The sequence below is a fragment of the Euleptes europaea genome, chromosome 2 (assembly GCF_029931775.1).
Source record: "Euleptes europaea isolate rEulEur1 chromosome 2, rEulEur1.hap1, whole genome shotgun sequence".
NCBI lineage: Eukaryota > Metazoa > Chordata > Lepidosauria > Squamata > Sphaerodactylidae > Euleptes > Euleptes europaea.
This window is the reverse complement of record NC_079313.1, coordinates 3,458,100-3,477,399: the sequence shown is the minus strand read 5'-3', so window position 1 is coordinate 3,477,399 and position 19,300 is coordinate 3,458,100. Positions and strand designations below refer to the sequence as shown.

The 19,300-nt window shown below is 46.3% G+C and overlaps 1 protein-coding gene across 3 annotated transcripts in view; it reads right to left on the bottom strand.

Annotated features, from left to right (window-relative positions):
• Positions 1-19,300, bottom strand: part of PTPRS (protein tyrosine phosphatase receptor type S) — a 156,116-nt gene that overhangs the window by 120,447 nt on the left and 16,369 nt on the right. For all 3 annotated transcript variants that reach the window (XM_056845473.1, XM_056845474.1, XM_056845472.1), the window contains exon 3: positions 10,223-10,333. In XM_056845473.1, coding sequence (XP_056701451.1) covers positions 10,223-10,333 — 111 coding nt within the window. The remainder of the gene's footprint in view (positions 1-10,222; positions 10,334-19,300) is intronic.

Below are 19,300 nucleotides of genomic sequence, written 5' to 3'. Positions count from 1 at the left end.
AAGCGCCCTTTTTAAAAATTTCATTGATAGCCAGGCCACATTTCCCTGAAGCTCTTGAGAAATCCTTCTGCAGAAACAGAATGGTAATTTCACTGGTTTATTTAATAATGGTTTGAAATTTCCATTAAAAAAATTAATGAGTTGAGGACTACCCAAAACAGTGTAGGGTATCCTATTTACCCTGGACCCATTCTCTCTCTCTCTCTCAAAATGTGTTGGAGATGACTGAGGTTTTAGAAATGATGTCACTATAAACTCTGTCTCTTACTCTCTCCCCAAGTTCCACAGCTCAGCGAGGAAAACATGATATAGAGAGGGAATCTGAAAACGACCTGGATCTGGAAAGGACTCGCTAGCGTTCTAGGAAGGCATTATTTCCCCATCCCTGTGGACAGAATTCTAGATAACCTCCCAAAGGACACTTGAGATTTGAGGAACGCCTTCTCTCAAGGGTTGGGGTGGTCATGGCATTTCTTGTGGAATCCAGAAAGAAAACAGAGGGCAGCATAAAGGAACCTCAGAAGGAGGCTGACCCCTCATTTGACATTCTGCAACAAACTGGCTCATATAGTGAATTCTTTGCGGGTTTTGACTGTGGCCGACCAAAGGCACAAGGCAGAGCTCTCTTGAAAGGCCCACAGGATGGTGTTTTGTACATCTCCAACGTAAGAGTCTAGCCCCACACCTTAAGCAATGTTTCCATTTTTGGTTGCTCTTCCAACCTTGGTTTGGCATGGATGGGTCATCAGCGCAGACGACTGTCGGCTGCTACCTTTCGCTAGCCAGTGTGGGGGGCTTAACTCTACTCCTCAACGTGAGTCGGCAAAAAAAGGAATCTGATTGGAAAGAACAGACCCAAAAGAAACAATGCCTTTTAAAGGCATGCTTAGATGGGAGGGTTCAATCGATAAACGGGGCCGAGCCCAGAATTAAGGCTATCATAACCACTTATCTGAAGAAGTGAGCTGTGGCTCATGAAAGCTCATACCCTGCTAGAAATTTTGTTCATCTTTAGGGTGTTTAGGGTGTTCTTACTCTTGTCTACTGCTACAGACAGACTAACACAGCTACCCATCGTGATCTATAACCACCCTGAGCCACTACTCTGGGACTTTTAAATTGTTGTAAACTCGGGTTGGATCCTATAGATCTGTTCCATGACGACAGTTTCCTCTGGTGCAAAGATTTGCCCTCTGGTTTAAAGAGGAGGCTTCCAGCACCAAAGGAAACACTGCTGCAAGATCCACGGATACCAACCTCTCGTATTTTGATGCTGCACTTCACGGAGTAGTTACTGTGTATGTGTTTGTGTGTGTTGTCAAGTCACAGCTGACTTTTGGTGACCCTGTAGGGTTTTCACGGCAAGGAGCATTTGGAGGTGGCTTGCCATTTCCTGCCTCCCCGTCATGCCCCTGATATTCCCCTACAAATTACTTGAAAATACTCCCCCCGGCCTATTGCACGATGGGGTTGTAGCCTACCCCTCTTCTTGTCGAACTTCTTCGACACTGTGCCTGCTTGCTGTGTAATCTGATTTCATTGCTACTTTTAATGGAATGCTTATAAAATGAGCTTAACGTCAGGGCTAAATTGTGGCTTTGCACATAGAGGGATACATGTCTCACAGATGTATGAGAAAGGATTTTGGAGGAAGACCCAGAAAGAAAGTATCTCTCTGTACTCTCGCTGTACATCCCCAATAGTATAATGGATTCTTTTGTGTTTGTGTGTACCTACAACTGAAGAATTACTGGAATGGAGGACACCTAAGAATTTTCCCCTGATGTATGATCAACCCACCCTGCAGCGTCTTCCTGCCTGATTTTCGCACAATCCAGATAAGAGTGGACTGAAAAGACAGTCACTTGCAGAGAAGATGGTTCTAGGAAGTGTGGTGGCTGCAAGCAACACAACTCCTTCCCAGTGTCAAATATGGGTCACTAAACGCAACCAGTAAAATTGCCGGGTATGGGTTCCTTCTTGGATTGCCACCACTGGAGGTGGGAGACCACATTTTAGAGAGCTCCCTGTATTTTGCAAAACAACTTCCTGCAAGCAGAAAACCAGCTCCTCAGGGAGAAGAGTTCGAACTTAGCCCTGTGCTCGATAGGCTAGCTGCCCCTTCCCGAATGTGGGCTAACGCTGAATGATGCTATCTATGAGCTACCAGAACTTCAGCATAATATCAAGGCAGATTTTTCGGGGAGGGCGAATCTTTGGCCCACACATCCCGTCTCTTGTCGTGGCAATCGGACGTAAGCTCCATTAAAGACGGCATCAGAGCCTTTGCCGATTAAACTCTGGAGCAGAAGCAACGAGTATCTTGTTCTTGGGGGGCTGTCTTCTCCTGTGCTGAACTACAGGCTATTTTAGGTGACAGCCAAGGGTTCAAAAGGAGCCGTCGGCCAATAAGACAATGCTTCTGTCCACGGCACAGCCTCGAACCTTCCAGGCAAGGAAAAGGGGTTGTGTTTGTCGAGGGCGGGGGCAAGACCCAGGGTCTCAGCATGGAAATCTCAGTTTAAGAAAGAGAGAAGGAGAAAAAAGAGAAAGGAGGAGAAAGGAGGAGACAGAGAGAAAGAGAGAAGGGGAGAGAAAATAACGAGACAGGTAACTGTCAACGCTGCACTGGATTTCTCAAAGAAATAAAAAAATAAGAAAAATAAATTTAAAAATCACACAGTTTTAATACCCGTACTCTAGGAATGCTGCCCACTGGGTTTATTGCGGTCGCTAATTAAGGCAAAAAGGAGAGATTTGGGAACACCCGAATACCCAGAACACTAGAGTCAGACTGCGTTCCTGCAAAAACCTTCCTGTCGGGGGTGCAAAAAATTTGTCTGAAGTGAAGAAAGACAGCTGGGGTCCCAGGCATAAAAAGGAATTTTAAAAAATGCAGCTGAAAAATAAATAAACCAGAAGATGGGGGTTTAGACATGATGTGTTGTGATACACAGGATATAACTACCAGTTACGCTGACTGTCTTCGGCCAGGTATACCCTGCTTATCAGAACCTTAGGGATGAAAACTGTAACAATTACCCACGGCCAGCTTGGCAGGGCTGGCAAGAGTATGGCTTTCAAGCTCCACGAAATCTAGTTCTACGAAATGTCGAAATCTAGTTCTACGAAACATCGAAAGAAGCTTCTGGTGGATTTTGCCACAGAGCTGCTGATGGGCCCCAAATTTTCCTGGCTTGGATGTTTCCTCCATTTGGCCAAGAACAGGAAGATGGTACAGCACTAGTATTTTCCATTTTCTGCTTTTTAATTTTTTTTAAATTGTACCCTTCATGGGAAGAGGCATTTGGCCTTGAAGGATGCCGCCTCTCAGATAGAGTTCTCAGAAGTTGCTTCCTCCAGCTGAAGGGAAGAGCTTTTTGCATACGCTCAGAGGCAAAACTAACGGCAGCAGCACAAAAGCAGCTGTCTGGAATGATATGTGAAGAAGATCTGCAATAGGTTTGCCAGCCACCGGGGGGGGGGATGGGGGGTAAGGTTGCCAGATCCCGGTTGGGAAACTCCTAGAGATTGAGGGATGGAGCCTAGGGAGGATGGGGACCTCAGTGGGGTACAACGCCATAGAATCCATCCTCCAAAACAGCCATTTTCTCCGGGGGAACTGATCTCTGTAGTCTGGAGATGATATGTAGTCAGGGGTGGGGTGCCCAGGTCCCACCTGGAGACTGGAATCCCCAATCAAGAGGGAGCTTGCATCTCATGAACTCCAGCACCGTTTGGGCTCAGCCTGGACTTCTGCTGCCCACTGGACCAACCCTCTCTCATTTGCAAATATTTTATTATAGAAAACTTTTAAAATCGACATCCTTCGATTAGAGCTAAAGCTGAGCTGGAAGAGGGAGGAGGGAAGGCCATGAGGAGCAACTTAGAAATGATTGCCTGCAAGTTCCTTTTGCTCTGCTCAGAATCCAAGCTCAGGCAGCTCATGGTGACTTCAGGATCCCAAGGTTTTGTTATGTAGTTTAAGAAATGTTTTTACAGTGTGATCCTAAACAGAGTTATAGGTCTTTTATGCATGGCTGTTTCCGTGGCGGTCACAAAGACTTTGGGTCTTTGTTTGGATTATGCATGCTGTTTCTGACCATCAGGGGTCACCTTGCTCTCCCCCTGACTTTCCCCGTGTTTTGTCTGTGTTTTCAAATTCAAGATAAAACAGGTCTCTGAAAACGTGAGCAAAAAATGGGGGAAAGGCAGGGGAAGAGCGAGGCAACCTCTGACAGTGAGAAACTGCATGCATAATCAACACAAAGACCCGAAGTTGTTGGAGGGGTGATGGCGAGTGAAACGGCCATGCATAAAAGACCATACTCTTCTAAGCCCATTGACTTCACTGGACTTAGAAGGGTATAATTCTATTTAGGATTGCGCTGTTAATCATCTAACTCGATATCCTTCTGAACAGAATGGCTAAAGAAGGTTGATGTTTTTTTCTCTTCAAAAATATGAAGTTAAGGATGGAGATGCATAGTAGAAAATGCAACTACAGAACTACAGAATTATTGGGAACAAGAAGACAGTTATTCTGGAACAACAGTGCAAAACTTTTGCATGCATGTTCAAGGGTGAAAATCTTTTGTATGTTGTGTTTATGGATAGAGTTTGGGGTTCAGTGTCCACGCCAGGGAGGATCAATATTAATTCATATTTAAAAGGTCTTTCGGCTGTATAAATACGATCAGCTTAATTCCCGCTTTTGCTAACTTCTGAATTTGTCTATCCACTGTAGTGTGATACAACCTAAGCCCCACTTTCTAAATGTCTCATGTTACACACACGCCCCCCCCCCACAAAAAAACCTGCTTCCTCGGACAGGCATTAAAACTGTGTGAATCTGTTCCTCTGAGTTGGAGGTAACTGAATTTGCAATGGGGTAGGGAGGTAAATTTGGAGTGTGTGGGAGGGGGGAGCAGGAACACTGGCTTTTTCCCCACAATGCATTGGAATAAAATTACAGCACAGCATAACCAATCAAAACCGAAAAAAAGGGGGAGGAACAAAAAAAAAGAGAGAAACACAAAGCAAAAAATCAACAAAAACCTTAAAAAAGAGTGAATTAACCAAAAACAATTCCACTGGGGGAAAAGAAAATCACACTGTTTCTTTAAAATCATATGTATATAGATATATACACGCACACACATAAATTTGAAAATAATAATAATAATTTTTAAAGGATCAGCATGCACAAATTGCCATTGACATTCTCCCATCATGCATCAGGCCCAAAAGTCCATACGCAAGGTAACCATGACGACAGAAAGGTGCACACAACGCAGCAAACATCACCGAAGGATGCAGAGAGAGCCCACAATGCAACTCAACTCATCGCCGACGAGACCCGAGAACGAGCAGGTCTCGCTTGGTATCGAGATCGAGATTTCTTGCTTTCTTTCTCTCTCTTTTTTTTAAGTTATAGTTGTCATTTTTTTAAATAAAAAAATAATATATATAATATATTTTTTTCTCTCTTAAGAAATGTAAAAATGTGGGTAAAGGAAGTTAAAAAGAAAAAAAACCACACCAACCTTCTCGTAGCTCTGAGGGATGTTAAGGGGGTTTGATGCAGAACACAATGACATGAGGAGAAGAGAGAAAAATAGGGAAACACAGAGAGAGTAAAAAAAGGCCTTCACGCTGGCAGCTGCAAATTGATTTTGCTTTCTTTTTTTCCGTCTTTTAACTAAAAAAAAATAAAGCTTAAAAAAAATCTCAGAATGTCCCTTTTTTCTTTCCTTCCCGTTCTTCCCTGTCCATCAGGGCTGCCGAGAGGGGGCCCTGGGCAGCATTTTGGCAAGGGTCCCAGGCTGCAGGGGGAGGAGGCTCCCACACCTTGCTTAATAACGGTGTCAATGTCGCATTCTGCCAATTTGGCAAGGCAAAAGGGGGGATCCCCTGTTCCCGAGTCCCCCGAGGCCCTACGGATTCCCTTCAGCAGCCCTGCGACCCACCCTCGGTCTAAAATCAGGTACTCGTGAGCACTCGCGGACTCTGCTGTTGAAACGTAGGACCACAGCACCCCCAAACAGCAAGGGACCGCTTTTCCACCTGGGTGTTCTCACCGTTGTTCAGCTCCTCTGCAGATTTTTAAACGTTTAAAGTTGAGAACTCATCAGGGGCGAGAAAGCCCTGCAACAACTCAAGGCATGTTCTCATGGGGATTTCGCCAGGACTCGGATGCGAGGATTCAGGGCAATCCGATTCCAGCAATGGCTACTACTTCCAGCAAACCCACATTTCACACAGACTGGGTGAGGTTGTCCTAAGTGGTGCATTCTGCATCCCTAGTATCTCTGCCTTTTGGCGGGACGTCCCCCCCCAACATTTTTCTAGACTTTTTGCTTACTTCTAAACCACTCTAAGGAAGATAGCACCCATGTGAACATGCCTCAAAGCACCATTTTCATACTCATTTCTCCCGCCCCACCCCGCCCAGGCTTCATCTGAACTAACTAAAAAACAAACAAACTCTAGAACATAAAGACTTTGTCCTTAGGCTGTGAAATTAAAACAAACAAACAAAGAAGGAAACTCCTTACAAATCCTCCCCTAATCTCAAATATCTGTGTAGACACACGCACACAAAATGTTACGAGAGAAACAGTTGAAAAGGAATCAGAAAACTGCAAGCAAGTGTCAAATTCTTCAGGGAACAAAATGGAAATTATGCACAAAACCCCCGCCAACCCAAAAGGACACCCCCCGTCCCCCAGAGGACTACATTCAGCGCAGCACCATTTCACGGATAGTAACACGGAGGAAAAACAGGAGTTATTAAACACAGCATGAAAAACCCGCCACCAAGTCATCCTCCGTGGGGATCTCCACACAATCCCCGTCTGACAGAGATGCTAGACACAATATACAAAACGGAGGTCTTCATTTCAAGCCCACATGGAAGTTTCCGTAAAACACAAACACATGCACAGAGTTTTGAAACAGATGCAGTTGGCTCAAGAGCCCATGTTGCACAAACAACGTGTGCAGCTATATACCTACGGCTGGGTTTCAGAACATTTAACTGTAAATACCATTTTTACATACACTTTGACCTCAGCATGGGGGCCCGTTATCAAAATTCACACTTCATGCTGTTGTTCTAATAGGGTGTAATGCTTGTATTGGGTCACTAGGTGCCGCTATAATTCTGTGCATGGTGACAACTCAAGCATTAATCCTCACGCGAGGAGGAAGTCAGCCTAGATCCCGGAAGACGGTCTCATGGCCCTTTTTCCTTACGGCTGAGTGGGCCAAAGCCATTCCAATTTTGTGGAACAGGACAAATGCAATTTACACAAACAAAGCAATCACAAGCTGGGGAAAAACCCCTCACCATGTAAATTACCCTCTCTTAGAAGAAAGAATTGTTCTAAACTGTGGCAGGGGTGAAGAAAAAATTCATCCGCATGCAACCAATAGAAGGAAGGGAAACATGACCCCGCTTGAGTCATGGATTTTGCAACTCAGACTAGGGCCCCAGAGTTCATTGGACAGAAATACCAGGAAAGGTTTCTCCATGTGTTAGATTCCTAGAAGAAGAGTTGTTTTCATACCCTGCTTTTTCTCTACCTTTATGGAGTCTAAAAGCAGCTTACAATCGCCTTCCCTTCCCCTCCCCTCCCCTCAACAGACATGTTGTGAGGTAGGTGGGGCTGAGAGAGCTCTAAGAGAGCTGTGACTGGCCCAAGGTCACCCAGCAGACTTTGTGTGGAGGAGCGGGGAATTGAACCCGGTTCTCCAGATTAGAGTCCGCTGCTCATGTGGAGGAGCGGGGATTTGAACCTGGTTCTCCATATTAGTCTGCCGCTCATGTGGAGGAGTGGGGAAACAAACCCAGTTCCCCAGAACAGAGTCTGCCGCTCATGTGGAGGAGTGGAGAAACAAACCCGGTTCCCCAGAACAGAGTCTGCCGCCCATGTGGAGCAGTGGGGAATTGAACCCGGTTCTCCAGATTAAAGTTTGCTGCTCTTAACCACTACATCATGTTGGATCATCAGCTTGGAGGTTCAGACAGAGTTTTAATAATGAGCACACTATACATCGTTTTCACATATGATTGCCATATGGTTGCCTCAACAAAAAGAGCTTTAAAAATTTAGCATGGAAAGTATTAAATTATTTAAAAGATTTCATTCCTTCCCCAGTCCACATGACCGAGACAGGGAGCAAAGAGGAAACCAGGATTCCCCGGCATCAACAGGTACAGTGCCTTAAACTGGATGGAAACAGGAATTGTCCTATACGGACCTCTCTGCTGTTTCCTCTCTAAGCTGATTTCCTAACCACCAAGCGGTGTTTCGTGACTGGCCAGGTGCCGTGTCAGTCATCCCCATTCTCCCAGCGAAAAACAAACCAAAACTTGCCACTGGCCACTATGCATGACTGGTGAATTGCGTTTGCTTCGCCACCTGCTTTACAATCTTTCCCCCAAGGGTGCATGTGTCAAATGTCGGCCTCATTCTTTTTATCGGGCGGGGATGTGAGCACCAGAATTAACCAAATGTGTTTGGCAAAAAAGGGAAGAAGGGGATCTGATTGTTCTGTGAGCGGCTTTAGAAGCTGCTCTGAAGTCCCACGATCAAAGAAAGGGGCATGTGTTATTACACTTGTTGAAGGAACATGCCAAAAATGACACTTTCCCCTTTCAAAATACTCACAAGCGTGAATGCTTAGCAGCCCACTTACACATATGCTGCAGCGAAAAACTGCAGATTGCACAAAAAACCTGCAGTTTGCACGAAACAACTGCAGATTGCACGAAAAAACTGCAGTTTGCACGAAAAAACTGCAGATTGCACGAAAAAACTGTAGATTGCATGCAGCTGCCAGGTGTACATTTTTGGAGCGTTGGGAAATGGTGGGCCAGAACCCACAGATCTGTTCCGCTAGCACTTTACTCCAGTGCAAGGAATGTTCCCTCCCAACGCCAGTCAGATTTAATCCAGTGTAGTGTAGCGATTAAAGACTCGAAGGACCTGGGTTCAAATTCCCACTCAGCCACGTAGCTCAATGCAGCCACTTTGAGTCAGCCTCTCTTTCTCCGCTAATTCTACCTCGCTTGTTTTTTATGCATATAGACATCAGGGGGCCCAGATGCCCATGCATGCTGCCCTGTGTTGTTTAGAAGCATGGCAGGGTAAAAAAAGACAGATACTTGGGCTTGCAAAACGTCTTCGTAGAAGCAACCCTTCACAGAGGCTTTGGATAGGCCTGACACAACAGCAGGGAAATTTGGGGGGCCAACGTTCAGGGAAACTGCTTCTCTGCACAAGTCCCCTTTAATGCAATGCTTCCCCCCCCACACCGTGGCGGCACAAAAAGCTTTGCCACCTAAGCTCGCTGGACACCGCATTGGGGCCTTGCAGGTGCAAAACAACGCCAGATTTGGAGGAACATCTTAACGCCCCGGAGAGTGGTTTAAGCCACAGTTAGCCACCTGATTGTTTCACTTCCATGGTTCTCTACAACATTAGTACGCATCCGTTGGGGAGTTTCCATTGAGAAGTGGTGTCTTTTCCTAAAAGCACTGAAGCTTCCTGGATCCGCATGATCTATGCCTCCTGCAAACTACCTCAGAAAAGATGGGGATGGAATGAAGAAGAAGAGTTGGCTTTTATACCCCGATTTTCTCTACCTTTTTAAGGAGACTCAAACCGGCTGACAATCGCCTTCCCTTCCACTCCTCACAACAGACACCTTGTGAGGTAGGTGAGGCTGAGAGAGTTCAGAGAGAGCTGTGACTAGCCCTAGGTCACCCAGCAGGCTTTATGTGGAGGAGTGGGGAAACCAACCCGGTTCTCCAGATTAGAGTCTGCTGCTCTTAACCACTACACCACGCTGGCCCTCTTTGGGAAGACAGGCCCTAGACATCTCCAGACCAAAAGCACATTGTAAAATGGAGGAGGTTCATCCTTCTCTCCCAAAACCCATAGCCCATCATCGACGGGGGGGTGTCTCCTGTCATCATTTTGAATGAAGGGCCCCAGTGCTTGACTATCATTATGCTGAGGGTTACGTCAACGTTCAGCCACTCTGGCATCCTTCACTCTTCCTAGTTTCAACCCCGCCATTCACTCTTTGTAAAAATAGCAAACCAGCAAGGGACAGAAAGATCTCCCTGAAGGACATGTGTGTGTGCGTGCAGGTGGGTGGGTGGGCAGGAAAAGGTCGTATCGCTACTCTTGTGAGCCGTGGCGCTCCCTACCTCTCACGTATAGGTTTGCGGGTGATGAGTACCGCACCCCGGCGCTGTTGCTAGCCACGCATTCGTATTTCCCTTGATCGGTCTCTTCGCTGCTTTCGATCTGCAGGCCACCTAGAATGGGAGGAGAAACAAAAAAAAGAGGGAGAAGGAGACGCCAGCGGATATATTAATTGGAGGGGGTTCTGGACAAGGAGCAAAGGGTGCCCACATTCTAACTACGTGGGCAAGGACAGTTCTGCCCCCCTCCCCGTCTTCACTTATCACAATGCTATTATAGCAATCAGATCTCTTGGTCTCAAAATAACCCAATGTGCCTTTCCCAGCTAGCATCAGGACAAAACATGACGACTCAAATGTTGAGGGAAATGCACTCTTCCTCTAAGCCTACCATTAAGATGGCAACCTCTTAGCTAGGGTTCCCAACCTCCAGGTGGAGGCTGGAGAACTTCTAGAATTACAGCAGCTCTCTAGGCAACAGAGGTCAGTTCCCCTAGAGAAAATGGCTGCTTTGGAAGGTGGACTCTATGGCATTATTCTCTGCCGAGGTGTTCCCGCTTCCAAAACCCCACCCTCCTCAGGCTCCACCTCCCAACATCTGGCAACCCTACCCTTAGTGTCTGCCCCCTCCCCCCAGCTAAACTGGGCTGCTCCCTTTCTATTCCCCATAACTGCCTCTCCCTACTCCTATCACAAATTCCAGGCCTCCTTTCCCATTCCCTCGCCACCTCCTTATTTATTTATTATTTAGTTATTAATAAGATTTATTAGCCTCGGCTCCACCCTCTAACTCTTAAGTCCTGTGGTAGACATTCTCCTATTCTCCCTTGCTCCAGAAGAGCTCCCTGTCCTCCAACCCCTTTTAGATCCCACATCCCCTGCCCCAAATCTTCCCCAGACAGAAACAGCCTCCCGGTTTCCCCTTGTAGCAATTTCACATCGTCCACATTCTGCAGTTGACCCTTCCCCACACAATGACAGGCTGGGTTCAGAGAGAATGTGAATGCATGCTTTATTTTTATCTTTGCTTAACTTGTGCAACCAGGATTTGGCACCCAGGCAATTGTTCAAAGCCTGGCTTGGCCTGACAACGGCAGGTTTCAACACTGTTTCTGCAGAAATCCCAGTATTCTTTGCAATGGGCATGGGTGCTAGTGAACAAGGCAGAATTCCCTCATTCACCTCACATGAAGCCCCAGTTAAAACTAACTGCCTAATTCCCCGTGTTCAAACTACTGTTTCAGATCACATATGCATCATTAGAGGAGCGGCCTGCGTTTAGATAATCCCTCTAACCACAGATAACTAAAGCTGGGTTTTCGCTTGACGAACAAACCAAGATGTTGCATGTGACATCCCAGAAGCCCAGCCAATGGCGAGAGGACAGCTCTCGGCCTGTATCCAGCCTAAGACGCGTGAACGGGCTCGTATGTTCTGTACATTAAGGATACAGAACGTTTCAGCAAGTCGTTCGCTTTCGGAGAATTGCCCTCCGGCCGGCGGCATTCTAGGAGACTCCAACCCAAGACATGAAAGCACCGTTGAAGTTAACAAGAGCAAACGAGTGAGCAGAATCCTCTATGCAGGTGAGAATCCATATTGCAAGCACACGGACTCTGACCTGTTTCTGCCACTCCGACGGCTCCTCCTAACAGCCAGTCTGCTCACGAGGGCACCGAGTTGCAAAGTTTAGCCAATTAACTGGGGAAAGATCTTTTGATCGACTCAAAAGGTACCCTGGATTAACTGGGTGGCAAGATTTTTTTAAAAAACTATTTTTAACTTGATGGTGGAAAGCACTGTCGAGTTGCAGCTGATTTATGGCGACCCCCTCATGGGGTTTTCAACAGAAGAGATGTTTAGGGCTGACCCTGCTTAGCTTCCGAGATCCGATGAGATCCGGCTAGCCTGATACTTACAAATTGGACCAAGCCAAAAACTTGCTAGTAACCGCCCCCCCTCCACAAATTCAAGATAGGAAGCTTGAGAGGGGAGATAAACGCTCTGCATTTATACAACTTCTTGGCATTCAAAAAACAACACCTTTGTAAGTATTTCTGGGCAATAATATATGCAAAGGCCCTATAAGGTAAGGTATTTTCCGCACATTAGGGGGAAGGGAGCCTGAGAATTGCTTGCATATGGCAGAGGAGAACTTTAATCCAACGGCTTCTTGAATTATGGCTCTTCTTCCTAGCACCTACATTTTAGGAGCTCTCAAAGATACGGCCCAAAATCCAACCAGGAGAGGGGAGAGAAATCTCAGCCACCCCTTTGGACTTTCACATTCCTTGATAGCCTGGGGGAAATAAAAGGTGTGCAAAATACCTAATCAGGGTCGACTTTGGCAAGACTTTGGATGGGAGACCTCCAAGGAATACCAGGGTTGTGACGCAGAGGCAGGCAATGGCAAACCACCTCTGAAGGTCTCTTGCCTTGAAAACCCTACCAGGGGGTTGCCATGAGTCAACTGTGACTTGGCAGCAAAAAACCCAGAACAAAAACCCAAAACCCATACTGTTCTGTTTTCTGTAGCAGAAAATACATAGGCAAGTACATAATTTTTCCCAATCTTAGCCATAGATTTGGGTCCAATCTAATCTTCATCTTCATTGTTTTTGAAGTGTCGATAAAAAAAAGAAGCACAAACATCCAAAACCAGATCTATACTTCAGCCTTCTGCAGTTTCTGCGAGATTTAGGTTTTAAAAGCCGCACCATTAACTGCAAGCATGTGGGAAAGAGAACAGTCCTCTTCCCGGGGGACGTCATGGCTGGCGCCGTCCAGCCAAAGGAGGAGAAAAGGAATAGTTATACATGTATTGAAAATAAACAGTTGGAAGGAGGGAAGCAAAGAAATACGGAAAGGGGAACACGAAAAAGGACGTGAAGCCACAACGGTGAGAAAGATCGAGACAAGTTCAGATTTTTAAAAAACCACACAACGACACAGAACGAGAACTGGTTATAATCGAGATGTGTGCGTGGCATTTTGGCAAGGGGGAACGAGGGGGGGGTGCGCGCGAGTGGCCAAAAGTGTGTGAGAGTTTGCGAAGCGTTCGCTTACCTCGGATTGGAGTACCTTCTGCAAGGAAACCAAAAAGAAAAGGAAAAAAACAAAACATAAGTGAAAAGGAGGTGGGGGAAAAGAGGGAGAGTCAGGACTCGCCAGTGGGAGAAAGGAACCCTGAGGAAAAGGAAGCTGCTCCTTGGCTGCAAACCCTCAAATTCTGCCTCTTCCAATCTCTGGAGAAGGATGCGGGAACGAGAGAAGGGGCTCCCGGGAATGTACATTTGCTTATTGTTGGGTAATGGTAAAGTTCATTCCAGCCAATTGGGAAGCTGGCTTAACAACCATAAATCAAATGGTACCCAACCTCTGGTATAAGATATTTCCAACACTCACAATAATATATTCATATATATCACAGAATCATAGAGTTAGAAGGGACCACCAGGGTCATCTAGTTTAACCCCCTGCACATTGCAGGGAATTCACAACTACCTGCCCCCCACACCCCCAGTGACCCCTATTCCATGCCCAGATGATGGCCAAGATGCAGACCAAAGTTATATTTTACATTTGTAATACCAGTCTTACAAATAAACACCTTCTAATGCAAAACAAATGGAGACTCAATTGCTTTTTCTCTCTTTTGTGCAACCCTTCTACATATATCATGAGTAGCAAATATGCCTCCTTCGTGTACTCATGATATAGGAAGAAGTGTTGCAGAAAAGAGAGATAAAGCAATAGAGTCTCCATTTATTTTGTATTAGAAGGTGTTTATTTATAATGCTTGTATTATGAATGTAAAATATCTTTGATCTGCAACTATATTCATGCACACACAAATATATTTATGAATATATTATTGTGAGTGTTGGAAATAATTTTATAGCAGAGGTTGGGTACCAATTGATATATTGTTAGTATTGCACATTTAGTACCTGACTCCCCCCATAATTTTTATTCGGCCTAATAACCATGGCTACCATTGGTCCCGTGTACATGGTGCTGAATCCCCTACCCTCAGCACTAGGTTTGTGGATATCGATAATCCCGAACCGAAAATAAACCCGAAATTAGCCATTTCGGTAAATTTTGGGTTTACCGAATGCACAAACCTTGGGAGAAAGCTGAAGCCGAATAGGTAATTCCTGGGGAAAGCCGAATAAAATTTGGCTTTTTCTGGTTCGGCTTTTGCTAGGCTTGTGGGGGGGGGGCATTTTTGGAGGTAGAGCCCCCAAATTTACAACGTAGCTTGAAGGGACTAAAGTTTAGTGAAGATTGGGTCAAGGGGTCAGATTTTATGGGGTCCGGAAGGGGTCGCCCCTCCTCTATAGAGAATCATTGCAAAATTCGCAATGAATAATAGGATTGCATAAGACATTTTGGCCATAGCGGCTGCGAATTGTGTATAACCACCTGGAGGTTGGCAACCCTAACAAACTCTTGAACATTTCAGGCAGAAGCGTTGCTTATCAGGTTGCCTTTTAAAATGAATATATTGTTTAAAAATATCTTCTTGCATACACACAGCTTATCTTCAGTCATACAGTGAAGATCCTTGTGCTGTTGCTGAAATAAATCAAATCTGCACAGCCAACCAGATCTTCAGTAGCCAATCAGAAGCCCTGCTGGGCAAAAGCCCCACCTGGCCCCACCCACTTTCTAAAAACACTCGCCGGGCACCTGGGTCGGTGGCGGTTTGTGTCATGGTGCGGATCCCTGATCTAGACTCTTCCAGAGGAAAGCTGGGGCAGACAGATATTTCCAGTGGAAAAGCCAGGAGGAAGGGAGAAGAAGAAAAACTGCTCCTCCACCTCCCACCATTTCTCGTGTCTTTTGATCCGGGTGTGGTGTCATGCTGTAGCGGAGTTTAAACCCCCACATCGTCTGCTCCACTCTAACCCCTTTGAAAGGAACCTATTATCCTTGTGGTTGTATCGAAATAGGCTGGGAACCATCTTCCTTGTTAAAAGGCGGGGATCCTTTTCCCCACTGGCTTTCAAGAACGGCTGCATATCTTATTCAAGAACTGCATGTCACAGAAATCCATATGGTTTTACCCTTATCCTAAAAACAAGGCAGAGGCATCATATCCACTTTGGAATCATGTCAACTTCTCTGCAGAATTACTGCAATGCTAGAGGGCCTCCAGGTATTTTCCAGGCATCAATTTACATACCCCACATATGTGACTCACCAAAGGACACCAACAAAGGGCTATTCCGAAGGTGCCCTTTTCCCCAGCCCTTCGTCACAATGCAATCCATCAGTATTTTTTTAGGTATGCTTTTCATTCGTACACCTCTTTCCTTTCCCATCCAGCGTTCAATGCATTGTTTTCAGGATACGGAGTAAAACTGGTTATTATTAATTATTAGTTATTGTTAAGTCGGGTGGGGAAAGGGCAAATGTTATATGGTTGAAGCTGGATAAGGATCTAGTTAGGCTCAGATTCTAATTAAAGAAAAGGGTTAACAAAGTCATCTAAAGGCAGGTGTTAGCATCTAGTTAAGGTTACTAGCTAGTTAAATGTTAATAAAAGCCGGGCTAGTTAGCTTATTGGGAAGACGATTCAAAAAGGAAAAAAAAAAAGAGAGTGTTAAAATAAAGTGTAAACTGGGGCTAGACTCTGCCAAGAGCAGCAGGGCAGTTTTTGAGCAAAATGAGGAGCAAGGGGAGAGGAGGGGAAGTAGCAAAGGGTTACAGAATTATTCAGCCTCAAACACATCCTGACGTCTTGAAAATTAGAGTGGGGGGAAAAAATCTGCCATCTGTGACTTAAAACCGAAGCACTTTGGGAAAAGATGACTGGGAAGAGAGGCATGTAGGAAGGAGAGGTCACAGATCTCGGAGGGACCTGGTCTGTTATAAGGTGCCCTCTCTATAATCTCTCTGTGCCCCCCCCCCCCTGCAGTTGCTCCCAGCCGGAGTTAATCTGCAAGAGTTGAAGTGGGATTTTTCAGGGGAGTAGCTGAATTGTGAACAGGGAACCAGGCCTGCGGAGGGGATAAAGAGGGCTCCTACTCAGAAATGGCTTTGCAAATGCAAAATCCTCCGTTCGTCCTGAGCAACCAAATGCGCTCTGTTTAAGGCCGAGGGTGAGGCTACGGGGAATAGGGTCGCTAGGACAAACTTTGAGATCGGACGCCAAATTCAGTGGTTCCCATCCAGTCCAGACGTATGAGGTCCTGAAATAACTCGCCACACCCTTTTGAAACACCTGGAACTGAAAAGCATCACCTAGGCAGGATTGAGATGACATCCAGAGAAGGAAGGAAGGATCAAAATGGTAGCCTCTCCTTAAAAGGGCAACAGGAGTTTTACTCCTGGCCACTCAAGGCATCCGGCTAGGGTTGACAGGTTCCCCCCTAGCCGCTGGCAGGAGCTTCGTGGCGGCGGGGCTGGAGGGTGTCGATCAGCACACACGGTGCAATGATGTCACTTTCGAGTTTACCCCAGAAGCGCCACCATCATGTGGGACGCCCTAGCACTGTCCATAGAGTTTTTAGAGGGGAGAATGCTAGAGCATCCCAGTTGCAATGCAGGAGCTTCTGGGGTAAACCCAGAAGTGACGTCATCACGTTGTGCGTGGGCGTCGCTTCCCCCCTTTGGCGGGCCTGCTTCCACCTGCCGACCAGCTGAGGGGCAGTGAGCAGCCTGGTTCATTGGGTAATAACTGGGCAAACGGGAACCCTGCATCAGGCTGTTGTCTGTACACATCTGAAGCGAGACTCGAAAGAGGCAGCACCCAAGAAGCGGGGAGTTCCCCCATTTAACTATGCGTCGTGTGAAGAAACACTTCCTTTTGTCTGTTTTGAATCTCTCACCCTCCCGCTTCAGCAGACGACCCCACGTTCTGGTACTGTGAGAGAATCATCTCATGCAGCTGTCTAAGCAGGCTGCAGTTCATCAAAAAGAAACGTTTGTCTTCAAGGTGTCTGTTGACTTCTACTCATTACCTGATGACACATCTGAATGGGGCCATAACGAAACCACAGGACAGCTGGGACATGTGTTGTAAGGAGAAGGGCAGGGAGGAAATAAGTTGGGCTGAAATGCAACTTTCCAAACTGTGGCCGGAAAACAGGGGAAAGGCACAGGAGGAAGACACAGATGGTAGATTTTTCACTGTTGGAATTTCACATCTAAGAAGAGCTCAGGAACTTTTCTGAGAAGTTGGGGGGGGGGGAACTGACAGCGGAGAAGGAATGTTGGCCAGTTTAAGTTCCTAATGTACATCCCCCCCCCCACACAGAAACTTGGATCAAACTTAGGAGTCTGCAAGGCCTGAGACATCCGGTTTCCTACTTTCAGTGCCAACGCTATTCTCTAGCGAGCGGCTGGCATTTGCACATTCCAGCCCCACAATAAGGAGGCTGCTTCTTTTTAAAAGCAATCAGCCCCACCCAGCATGCAGTTAGGGCATCACTGATGCCTGGCGTCTCTGGAGTGATGCAGATCATTTGTTTCGAGACCTGTCAATCAGGGATCTGCTGGCATCTTGCCGAGTACGACCCACTGTTTCCCAGCCTCTCTCTCATGTGCAGTTTTGCAGGCATTTAAACAAAATTGTAGGTATTTAAACTCCTACCTGGTATACAAGAAGAAGAGGAAGAAGAAGAGTTGGTTTTTATATGCTGACTTTCTCTACCACTTAAGGGAGAATCAAACCGTCTTACAATCACCTTCCCTTCCCCTCCCCACAACAGCTACCCTGGGAGGTAGGTGGGGCTAGAGAGTGTGTCTAGCCCAAGGTCACCCAGCTGGCTTTGTGCGTAGGAGTGGGGAAACAAATCCAGTTCACCAGATTAGCCTCCGCCGCTCATGTGGAGGAGAGGGGAATCAAACCCCGTTCTCCAGATCAAAGTCCACCACTCCAAACCACTGCTCTTAACCACTACACCACCCTGCCCCTCTGCAGACGAGGGAAGGTGGAGCAGAGATCATGTTTTTGGACGCAGATGGGTTAAATCCCTGGTCTGTCCAATTAAACTAGCAGGATTTTAGGTGTGAAAGGCCTCCACCTGAAGAGGTGGGAGATGCCAGTAGAGCGTGTGTCCGGCTCAACGGCTGGTGATATTATATGTTCTAAAACCCTCAGAGCTGAGCCCCCCAACTCTCCTCCCTCTTTCAGGGCATCGGGAAAGGCTCTCTCAGCTGTTTCTCTCCCTGGTGCCCCCAGATACACAGTTTGGGCAGCAACCAACGTTCGGAAACCCTTGCTCAAGGGAGTCCCTCCTTCTACGTCCACCGGGAAGACCACCACCGCCTCCCCGCACACTAGCCGAATCTTACTCCAGTCCAATTTCTAACCAGCTACTCTTCGATGTGAAATTCCAAGATCCGACCGAGTTTGCGCTCCAAATTTAGGGTATCAAGGCTGTTTTGTTTTGCAATTGGGGAATTGCAGGACGAATTCCCGCAAAACGTTAACAACAACATATATTTTTTAACAGTACAATTTTGCAATTTATTTTTAAAACTCCTTAGCCGGGTACAAGATTGGTTGTCGTGAAATTCTGGCTGCAGTTCTTATTTTTTTGTATCCTGCAATACCCTGCAGTTACATCCATTAGAACGGGCAGAATACCCCTCCGAGTTAGTAGAAAGAATGAGCGCCATGCCTGTCGGACAAAGCTGTTAAGAGGGAATTAGTGGGGGTGGGGAGGGAGTGGGAGGGGGAAGGGGAAACACATGGGTACCAGCAGGCGGAGAGTTAATTTTTATGTTCGAAGGAATTGACCGATTTAAGTGGAATCCACACTTACCAAAGGTATCTGAGTGTTAAAAAATAAAAAGAAAACAGGGGAAAAAATAAATAGAAGAGGGTTGTTATAAGCCAGTTACTGCAAGAAAATTAAAAGCAAACACAGTACAGAGACAAAGACAGCATATTTAAAACAAGACCTGAATGTAGGTGATGCATCCCCCCCCCAAATTCAGAGAGCCAAAATATCCCCCCCCCCCCCAGTTAAAATCGGCAGTCATGATGAAAGCTGAAACCCCAAACAGTTTGCTTGGTAAAATGTCGAACGAGGAATTACCTGCTCACAAACCCGCCTGTGTTTC